General features: G+C 31.3%; 1 protein-coding gene across 1 annotated transcript in view; it reads left to right on the top strand.

Annotated features, from left to right (window-relative positions):
- Nucleotides 1–8,183, top strand: part of LOC137618757 (uncharacterized) — a 21,725-nt gene extending 13,542 nt beyond the window's left edge. Inside the window, exons 2-3 of the mRNA XM_068348941.1 lie at nucleotides 617–737; nucleotides 7,682–8,183. Coding sequence (XP_068205042.1) covers nucleotides 617–737; nucleotides 7,682–7,950 — 390 coding nt within the window. The 3' untranslated portion in view covers nucleotides 7,951–8,183. The remainder of the gene's footprint in view (nucleotides 1–616; nucleotides 738–7,681) is intronic.
- The last annotated feature ends 4,096 nt before the right edge of the window (nucleotides 8,184–12,279 follow it).

Here is a 12,279-nt window from a genome sequence, read left to right as displayed (position 1 = left end):
ATCTTCATGACGTCCAAAAATCGAAGACAGCATCTCTCAGGACAACTGTATTCCAGATAGTTTTCAGACACTACGAAGATATTGTGTATTCATTGTAAACGTAAAGTAACATGGCCAAGTACCATTTATATATATATATATATATATATATATATATATATATATATATATATATATATATATATATATATGTATATATGTATATATATATATATGCATATATATAAATATATATACTGTATATTCATATATATATATATATATATATATATATATATATATATATATACTGTATATATATCATGTTTGTAAGTATGTCTCAGTATTGCTGAAATGGCACTAAGTTGTTTTCTTTAGCTAATATAGTAACTGTTTATTAACTTTGTTAAATATTGCTACAAAGCCTTTGACCACTTTCTTTGGAAGTATCATCACACAATAATACATATATACTTACATACATGAGTACATACATACATACATTTATACATACATTAATATTAATATAATTCTTTTTTTTAATCATTTGCTTATGCAAAATGATGTAAAACACTAACAGGAGAGCAATTCCCACTAACTCCTACAGTTTTCCTAATGATAATGAATTATTTTTCAGTTTTCCGATTGCATCAAGATATTGGTATTCCTGGCTGTGTCTGTCCTGTTCATTGGGAACGTCTTCTATGTATCACTGCATCCCAAAACTATGTTTTGGTTCACGCCAATTATATCCTTTGGTGAGTAACTGCTTCTATTGCGAATCTATCAGAAACTGATTTGAAATGGGTGCTAGATATGCTGTAAAAAGAAATGATCATTTTCGAGTATATAGACAAATGTTCTTCATATTTTCTCTATTCAACCTCAAACGAGATACCTATGATAAAACATTTTATTTTACTTAGATGGCGTAATATCTTCACTTATAATGGAGTGAGATCCTCAATCTTGTAACTTCAAGCTCTTACAACTTTGTATACCTCAAATCAAATCCACGAATTCGGTTACCTTCCAGCACCAAATTCATTAAAAGTCATTATGATTTACTTTGGTATTTTATGTTGCAAAAGAGATGACGACTATCTAGCAGAACATAAATTTTCACAAATCAAACCGACTATTTAGCATTTCATAAACTAATAAAGTTGTATTTCGTGTCCCTTTTATGAAACGTCAATGGAAGTCCTTCTTCCATAGGTTTTATGTTTTGTGAAACATATCTATAAATTTTTTAATAATTTTAGAAGATTAAGAGCCAGCAGGAACGACCAGATCCAAAACTTGACCTATGATGTTGAGCATTTGAGGTATATTTAATGAAGTGTAATTGACCAGAAAATCCTAAGAATAGAATTCAGGAATACAGTTTAAAAGATCAATATTAAGAAATTAGGATGTAAAAAGCAAATATGTTGGATCATAACCAAGTGTCATATTCGAGTCAAGTAAGCAATGCCATGATAACAAAAGTTATGAACACTAGAAGAGTAATACAAATTCTCAAGAACAAAGCAAGATTGTTCTATAAGTGTCTGTTACTTAGTTCGATAATAATTTGGTTATGAAATTTCCTGACAAACACTCACTAACTTTAGGAACCATCACTCTGGAGTTTTAGAAACATTAATTGATAGTAAATGCTCTAACATACGGGATATTTTCCTGAATAATCTTTAATAATCATTTTCCTCTTCAGACATTTTCCATCATTAATAATTCGATCACTAAAATCCCTATTTTTTAAATTAGCCAAAAGCTAAGGTTTCTGAAACGATTTCATGTACTTCATTAGTTAAATCAAGTTTTAAAATCTTTTCTCTAGTGAATAATTCGACGAATTACCCTGACACTGTTACGATTGGTTAGTTTCATGTGAGCGTAACTAAATATGCGCACCAAGTATGATTGATATTTCACATTTATCATAACATTTTCCTCTTCAAAATGCTAGTATATTTAACAGGATTAGGAGTCTAAATTTGGTTACAATACACGCGTGTTTAGACAGAAAAATACACACACACGCTCATATTTACACACACACACACACACATATATATATATATATATATATATATATATATATATATATATATATATATATATATATACATATATATATATATATATAAACACACACACATATATATATATATATACATATATATATATATATATATATATATATATATGAATATATATGTATATATAAGAATATATATATATACATATATATATATATATGTGTGTGTGTGTGTGTGTGTGTATACATATCATCAGCCGTTACTAGTCCACTTCAGGACAAAGATCTCAGACATGTCCTTCCAATTGCGTCTGTTTAAGGTCTTTCTATACCAGTCCACACCAAAAAAACTTTTTTAGTTCGTCAATTCATCTTCCTCTCTTCCCTCCCCTGCTTCTTTTGTAATCTCTAGGGACCCATTCTGTTATTCTTATTGTCCATCTATTATATGTCATTCTCATTATATGCCCTGCCCATGTCCATTTCGTTTTCTTACATGTTGTTAGAATATCATCTACTTTAGCTTGCTCTCATATCCATGATGCTCTTTTTCTGTCTCTTAGTATTATTTCCATCATTATTCTTTCCATAGCTCTTTGAGTTGTGACTATCTTATGCTTTAATGCTTTAGTGAGACTCCAAGTGTCTGATACATGAGTTAAAACTGAGAGGACCATCTGATTAAATAATTTTCTTTTCAAAGAAAGTGTCATTTTACCTTCCATAATTTCATTCTGCTGACCAAATACTCTCCATCCTATGCTTATCCTTCTATTGATATTGGTCTCAAGTCCTGGTGAAACACTTACTGTCTGTCATAAGTACGTATATTCATTAAGAATCTCTAGAGCTTCGTCCATTACTCTTATTTGCTGTCTCTGCATTTTCATTGAACATTATCTTAATTTTACTTATATTCATTTTCAGTCCTACATTGTTTTCTCTATTCAAATCTTCTATCATCTTTTGTAATTCCTTCCATGATTCACTAAACACAACTATGTCATTTGCGAATCTCAAGTTGTTAAGGTATTCCCCATTAATATTAATTCCTACTGTTTACCAATCTAAAAACTTAAAACTTCTTCCGGGTAAGCTGTGAATAAATTAAGGGGAGATGGGGTTGCTCTGTCTAACATCTAACTCCTTTCTCAATCAGAATTTTCTCACTATCTTTATTTAGTTTTAGGATTGTTATACATCCTGTACATATATCTTCAATTGTTCTAACATAGGATACCCACTTTTAAAGCCTGCCTGTTCACTTGATTGATGAAATTCCAGCTGTTTTTCTATTCGGACTAATATGATCTTTGTACAGAATATATTTTATATATTACAAAGTAAACTTATTGGGCAGTAATTTTTCAGGTGTTTTGTGTCTCCCTTTTCGTGAATTATTATTATTATTATTATTATTATTATTATTATTATTATTATTATTATTATTACTTGTTAAGCTACAACCCTAGTTGGAAAAGCAGGATGCTATAAGCCCAAGGGCTCCAACAGGGAAAACAGCCTAGTGAGAAAAGGAAATAATGAAAAACTGCAAGACAAGTTCTAGAAAAATAATAACATTAGAATAAATCTTTCTTATATAAACTTTAAAAACTTGAAAATGATAAGAGGATAAAAACTTCAAAATAAAAATAGGAAGAAAAACAAGAAAAAATGGTGTGCTTGAATGTACCCTCAAGAAAGAGACCTCTAACCCAAGACAGTGGAAGACCACGGTACAGAGACTATGACACTAACCAAGATAAGAGAACAATGGTTTGATTTTGGAGAGTCCTCCTAGAAGAGCGGCTTACCATTCTAAAGTCTCTTCTACCCTTACGAAGAGGAAAGTAGCAACTGAACAATTACAGTGCAGTAGTTGATCTCTTGAGAGAAGAAGAATTATTTGGTAATCTCAGTGTTGTCAAGTGTATGAGGAAAGAGGAGAGTGTGTAAAGAATAGGCCAGACTATTCTGTGTACTTGTTGACAAAGATGGAATGAGCCGTAACCAGAGAGAGGGATCCAATGTAATACTGTTTAGCCAGTCAAAGGACCCAATAACTCTCTAGGGTAGCATCTCAACGGCTGGCTGGTAAATATGTGATAAAAAAATTTCTAAGCCTTTTAATGTTCTCTTTACTTCACTTCTAAAGTTACGTTTGGTACGGCTCAGGTGTGTCATTATTTCTATTGACAAAGTTGTTTCTTATATCACTATTGTATAGAAATGCTCTACAACTTTTATCATTATATCTTGATATTTCCAATGTCATCCTTTAAAGCAAACATCTGTTGGAAACCTTTTCCAAGTCTTCTTTTCATCAATTTGATGTTTCTTCGTTTCTTTAGTTTTCTTCAATTTTAGTCTGATTGTGTTTACGAATATTTTGGGTCTTTAGTGTGTTTATTGTTTTGGATATTTCTACTAATCCTATTTCATCTATTGGATATTACTCTCATTTCCAATCTTTTCTTTATTGCGTTTTTGGTCTTTTCAGATAGTTTTCCTCGATCTTATTTAGGAACTTTTCCACCTATCTCTTGTGCTGATTCCAATACTAATTTTGTTAAATCACTATTTATTTCTTCTGTACTTTCTTCTATTTCATCATGCAGCTGGGAGTACTAATTTTGTATGGCTAAACTAAGCTCATCAGAGTTTTCTCTTATTGGAGGAGTGTTTATTTTCTTTCTTAAAATTAATTTTACTCTCTCTTTCCTTAGATCTATACCAATTTTGTTTCTCACCATTCTATGATCGGTTGACTGTAACTTGTTCAACACTTACGACTTTAACTATATTAACTTTTTCACTGAAAATAAAATCTATTTCCTTTTTAGTTACTCCATTTGAGCTTCATGTCCATTTTTTATGTTTCTTTTTATAAAAGAAGGTATTCATGATTTTAAGATTATTTCTTTCAGAAAATTCTACAATGATATATCTTTGGTCATTTCTTATGCCTACTCCAAATTTACATACTGCTGATTCACCTCTCTTCTTTTGACCTACTTTAGCATTGAAATCACCCAAAACAAATGTAAATTGAGTATTATGTTTTTCCATGGATATCTCCAGATCTTTATAAAAAGTTTCTTCATACTTCTGTATAGGATTTTGTTAGTGTATACTTCTCATATATATATATATATATATATATATATATATATATATATATATATATACTTTATTGTAGTAGTAGTAGTAGTAGTAGTAGTAGTAGTAGTAGCAGCATCAGAGAACACGTAATGCTATTTCCTTGGCTACCAACCTCCCATGGAAGTTAATTTCCATACATAGGAACAGAAACCAGACTTTTTCACAAGTATAGAATCACACGGTTGTCTATTAATAACACTGTTGATACAACGAAATGTCTAATTGAGCCAAAGGTTGTATGGTCCATATATATCTGTTGTAACATAAAGGAACGCCAGTACCAATAAGAGTGTGATTAGTGAAATTAAGAAAAATCCCAGGTAATATAATTCAATGAAGAAATTATTGAAAATTAAGTGAGAGCTAAAATGGACAATGAAGAGAAAAAATGCTCAAGTTTTGAGAACATTGGTAGTATGATCCCCACTAGTCTGGTGCCAATGGTGTTACTTGTTGTGACCCAGTTTCCATTAATAGTGATGATTATTATCATTATTATTATTATTATTATTATTATTATTATCATCATCATTATTATTATTATTATTATTATTATTATTATTATTATTATTATTAGTTATGATACAAACCTAGATGGAAAAGCAGGATGCTACAAGCCCAAGAGGTCCATCTCGGAAATGTTCATTGAGAGAAAATGAAATAAGGAAAAAAATAAACTATAGTCCTATATGAAAGGTATCGAATAAAAAAATTGCTATCATAAGACCAGTTTACAACTTTAAAATAGGTTATTCATACAGTATATAAACTATGAAGAGAGACGTTTGTCAACCTGTTCAACATAAAAACATTTGCTGCTAGTTTGAATTTCTGCAGTTCCACCAATTCAACTGCTCGATTGGGAAGATCATTTCACAATCTGGTCATAGCTGCAATAGCACTTCTAGGATACTGTATAGTCTTAACCCTTATGATTGAGAAGGCAATACGGTTAGTATTAACCAGCTACATACCTATTATTACGTACAGGATGGTACAGTTTGGGAGTATCTGAATGCAAAAGATGGTCAGAATAATGAAAAATCTTATGCAACTTGCAGAAAGAACTAACTGAACGACTGTGCTAGAGATTAATATATTCAATGTTAGATAAAGAAAATTATTGCGGATTTACAGTTAAACAAAACATTCTTGACCTTCAATGTTTTTAGTCCCTTTATGTAGCGTAATTAAGTACATTTCCTCAGTGTAAACCAACATCATTTGGATGTTTAAGGTTTTCTATTCAAATATAACTTATTGTTCTTCTTTAGTAGGAAAGTTTATGGAACATGCAAGACCAAGTATTGTCGGTTTTCATGACTGGGACCATGAGAATTAAGTCCAGAGACCTTCTAGTTGACGTGGAGCTTGAATCATATTCCGTAATATATGAATTCATTAGAGACGCCTTTATTAAGAGACAAAGTGAGATATATCTAAAGTCAAATTATTATCGTTACAGATGTTGAGAAGAATTGAAATAATCTATCTTAATCTTGGAGATTGTAGTGTTAATATCAAATATAATTTATAAATGATGAAACACTTTCGTATTTTTCGAAAACTCCCAGAACCATCCAATGCAAACGTTGTTCTCTTGTGACTGAAGAGAAATATTCTTTTCCTTGACTTTCTAATAAGAAATAGTGGTTAGTTTTCAAGTGAAAACATGTACAGTAGAGTAAAAATCATAGCCCTCAAGTTTGATCTTAAACGTCATCTTCTATTTTGCTATACTGATTCTTAGAAATCAAAGGACGCTGATGGTGCTTTGAACTTAACTCAGCACATGGTTCTTGCCAGTAATGAGAAAACACACTAAGCACATTCCTATTCCATCTTCAAATCCCTTCAATCTTTTTATCGACTAATACCCTCTTAGCATTGTGTGGGGAAAACAAAATTTTGTTAACAAAGTCTACAATATTCTGAGCGACCCAATCCCTCCTTAAGAGTTCCAATCTCTCCCAAAATCTAATCACTTCTACCCAATCACTGGCTCCTTTTTGGTGAAGTTTTCATAATCATCCTGATATATTGTATTACGCACCATAATCATGCTAATAAATAGAGAACGAAACGAACAATCTGAATCTAAAATATAACATCTGTTGAGTTAAGAAATAAAATATTACCTCCATTGCATTTGAAAAACTTATTGCTACTTTGAATATTATGTTAACAATAAGATGGCTGGCTTCTCTAAAGATGTTATTTGTTTGCTATGGTTGTCTTTTGTTCGCGTTATTTACGTGCAAGTTCGTTCACCGTTGACTACACTAACAGAGAGCTGGCATTAGTTCTCTACAATACGTGAAGGTATTGCAATATTTTTATCGTAAATAATTATTACAGATATATAAGCAGCCTTTGCATCAAAGAATTCCAATCTCTCTCTCTCTCTCTCTCTCTCTCTCTCTCTCTCTCTCTCTCTCTCTCTCTCTCTCTCTTTACCTTACAGTGCCAAAAGTTCATCTACTTTTTCTTCGACAGGTTTTATGGTTTTGCTGTGTCCACGAGTTTCTCGCGACCCCAGTGACTACAGAAGACCACAGCAAGCAGATATTTCTCAATACGGAGCGATATCTAATCTCAAAAATGATCGACCGCCTTCGTACTCTTCCATAGTTGTCGAAGCAGAAGTCTTAGACAAGTTTCCTCAACCGGACGAGACATCCATAGAGGTCTTATCAGAAAGCAAATATCAAGACATGTCAGAAGACGGGTTACCTACATTCGAGGAAGCCATTCTCAAAATATAGCCTTAAAGAATCAGTCGAATGGAATAGACATCATATACAAATGTAATAGTAATCTCATTTGACTACGGTACAAAAACGTGTCTTGTATCTTCCTCCAATAGTACTAGTTTATAACATGTTATATATTTATTAATTGCAATGTGTTGTTACGTTGGTAATATCTATTTTTGTAAAAGATTTGTTTGAGTTGAGGAAATGTATATCATATTATATAAGATAATAACTTGAACAATAAAGAGGTTCAAACGCTGATTTGAAGTAAAGACATTTGAAATCAAAATCCTTGAAAAATATGTATGGAATATTCTGATTTATTATATGGCAGAAGCACAAACTAGAGCCAACTAAAACTACCTGATCAGGAGAAAAGGCTTTGATTACTTCTATCATTCTTGATCAGCGTTAAAAGATCAAACTGAAAAACGATGAGCTTGCTCATCATGTTTCCACAAATTAAAGTGCTCAAAAAGAAAAAAAAAAGAAAAAAAAAAGGGAAATGAGCGGAAGAGACTCGTGAAAGAGAATGTATGATATATTGATTAAGATAAGTAAATAAGAAAATATTTCATCAATCACAAATAGAAATAAGTAAAATAAATATATATAAGGGGTAACATGAAAATCGTTAAAGCTTATTAGCTTTGATAAATACCAGAGAAAAATTAAAGTGAAACTACTATGAAAAGGAAAATGTTCTTAAACATACCCCCTTTAGTGTACGCTCTTCCCAGTACGATTTATCTGCTGGAAATTGAACAAATAGGACGAAGATATCATAGACCTACATCATCAACGCCATATTCTTCTTTATTATGCTTTAAGGAAAAACACAAGCTGATGAGTTAATTACAAATTTACTAATGTATCTTCTTATATATATATATATATATATATATATATATATATATATAATATATATAAATATATATATATATATATATATATATATATATACTGTATATATATAATCGTCTACGTCTTTTTCCGGCCTTAGTAATCTCACAGTAATGCAGAGCCAGCTGCTCGAGTCAACTTTTTGTATCTATTTCTATTCCTATGTGTATATATATATATATATATATATATATATATATACATATATATATACATATATGTGTGTGTGTATATATATATATATATATATATATATATATATATATATAATGTGTATATACATATGATCAATTTTGAACATTTAGACATATTTTTTCCTGTTCAAATAAGCCATATATTATACACCTCCTGATAACTGAATACTCTCTATACCTCGGCATCAGACCCAAGAGGGAATCAACTCAAAGATAATAGCTTCTGGTCGGCCGGGGAATCGAACCCGGGTCCGAAAAACTGAGGTGACAGCTTGGTGATAGTGACATACTATGTTGCTATAAAGAGAGGTAAAAGATGATGATAATTCTCTAATACTTATACCTGTCGAATTCGGGTTTTTTTGTACTTAGCCTTGAAATCAACCCATCTCCACCATTGTATCTTGTTGATAAGTTTGTACTTGTGGTCATGATAACCAACATTTGTTGGGCTTCATGTGTGTTGACTCCCTTGTGATCATATATAATAGGGAGAGTAAAATTGAATACGATACCATGTATCCACTAATGGAAAAGAATATAGTTGTTAAAGACCGATTTCCCTTGTTTAATGGGGGAAACTTTAGAGAAAAATAGGAAAAAAGACGTAAAAAGAAAATGGAATCTGTTAAAAACTGAAAGCACATGGGTATAATACAAAACCGTAATGTACCAATATAATCACGTATCAGGGTGAAAAAAAAAGCAAATACTATAAAAAATCAGTGAAACAGCAACAGACATAAACAAGTTATATCGTCTCCCAAATGATATAATGGGAAATATAAATAAATAAAATGCTACCAGAGTGATACAGTGACCAGCTAGCAAATAAATATCTAGAATTTTTTAAAAAGAAAATATAAAATATAATTAGGTCATTTACAAATAATCTACATCAGACTAGTGCGACTCCATGATATAACGCAAGACGAAGAGACCAGGATCATCAAGTGAGCAAAGAAAATAATTTGTGCGTTCGATTTGATGCCAATATCCCAAGTAACTGAGAAAGAGAATTTCTTAGTCGTATCGCTATATTTACAAAAATAAGTAGTGCAAACATTGAGTGTAAGTTTTCCAAAACCCCAAATCTGAGAAAACGGCTAAATACACCGGTTCTGAAAAGTGTTCTAGATTATCAGTAAGTTTATTTAGACCAATTTCGAATCTATCCTTTATTTCAAAAGTGCTAGAATATGTAGTTTTTTAATAACTAATTAGTCACTTAAAACCAATGTAAGCTTTGCCAATCACTCAATATTTCTTTTGTTAGAAACCACACTTGGTCCTATTTTCTTTCACAATCTAAAAAGAAGCTGTGGAGCGTTGCCTCTCTCCGATCCTCCTAATGTTTTCATCTGTATGATTTCTTATACTACACCTTCTCTATTATAACATTTTATCACATATATTACAGACAATGGAGTCTTACTGAAAACTCTAATGATAAAGTAGGTCTACTCTTCTTAAATATCGTTTTAAACTGGTGAAGTTTTATGTTTATAAAATGCTACACGAAGAGATAAGATTAAGTTTATCAGTAATTGACAATAAAACTTGTTTTATTAACTTCCTAAACAATTGAAACTAAACGACACAGTACTGAACATATTAAAATTAATTGAAAATGTTTCAAAATATGTGAGAATTATGATATATATTTGTCATAAAACGGACATTTGAAAGATAAAGTTATAGAATTTGTTTTTCAGATTCTACGAATTTACGTACAAAATTGAATTAAAAATTGCAGGTGATTCTGATAATTTTGAAAACTCTACAGAAAACTTATGAAACACTTATGATTTGGGGTTTTGCCTCATTACTCAAGTTGCTTCAAATTATTTTGTTTGAAGTGATATACGTGTCTATAATGTGAGAAAAATTAAGAAAAATATGCAGATTTCAACTGAAGTACATAGTAAACAAGGGCATCTTTTCAACAAATAGGCATTTCATATATATATCATACTATTAGAATATATATTTTCTTAAACCTTGTTCCGTCATCCTATTGTTGTTGTTGTTTTATCTTAACACTTACATAGCATCCAATTAAAAAAAAAAAAATTGTAGTCTTTTTTTATCAAATAATATCCTGCTGCTGTAACATAGTGAGTTTTGTTAACAGCAATTCACACGATTAACATCACCTGCCGCTAGTCAGTTATTGGGTCCTTTCACTGGCCAGACAGTACTACCTGATTACCAGTTGTACACCCAGCAACAAAACCGGTGCCGCCAGGCCAGACCTGACTTGGAGAGATCATGCCCCTCTTGTCCTGAAAGGTGGCCGACATTAAACAACCGAGACATCGTTAGGATGGTTCGAATGTGAGGAGGAGGTAAATTACCGATATTACTCATTGAAATGGAATGAAGAGAGAACTTTTTTATTCTTTTAAGAAATGTAATCTAATATTATTTGGAAGCTAATTCATCAAAATATTTTATCATAACTTTTTATTTGAATTTTCCTATCCTATTTCTATATAAGATTTTCTTGAATAATATTGGAACTGACTATTCACATAAATATTCATAACACGGAAATATCTCTCGTTTGCATTTTCGTAAGCAATTCTCTCTCTCTCTCTCTCTCTCTCTCTCTCTCTCTCTCTCTCTCTCTCTCTCTCTCTCTCTCTCTCTCTCTCTCTCTCTCTCTCTCTCTCCACATAATTACACACTGTGGCATACGTATTATATGTAGAAATAGCACCTATTGGGTCACTAATCATTAATAAGTGGCCTTTGTTCAAAATTCGAAGGTAATGAGGTTTAAAGGTTTAGTTGCTGATTTCAGTGTTTTCCTTTGATTTCGATCATGAGCCACGTAGCTCGGTGTGGTTGGGGTCAGCTTGTGTCACAGGCTACTTGGCTCCGGTCCTCTTAGAAAAAATAGTATTATTTGCTATATCAATTATATTAGTTTAAGTTTGGAGATTTAAAATGCATCATCAGTTAACATAATCTATATTGTTTCAGAAGTGATTGGTGACAATAAAATATGTGAAATGACATGCAATGAAAGTGCATTGGTGGATTATTATAGTGATGGTGTGGTATATAGGATGTAGGGTATAAAAGACAAATTGTTTACTCAAATTATCTGGTTCGGCATCAATAACCTTAGATGTCATGATGATAAGAAACTCCTAATCAATCAGTATATCAATCAAATTATCTTGCCAAGTCGCTCACTTCCAAGCGAACTCTCTTCCCTGGTGACGATTTCTCA

This window comes from Palaemon carinicauda, chromosome 2 (assembly GCF_036898095.1).
Source record: "Palaemon carinicauda isolate YSFRI2023 chromosome 2, ASM3689809v2, whole genome shotgun sequence".
NCBI classification, from domain to species: domain Eukaryota; kingdom Metazoa; phylum Arthropoda; class Malacostraca; order Decapoda; family Palaemonidae; genus Palaemon; species Palaemon carinicauda.
The sequence above is the reverse complement of the archived record's forward strand: the minus strand, read 5'-3'. Positions and strand labels throughout refer to the sequence as shown.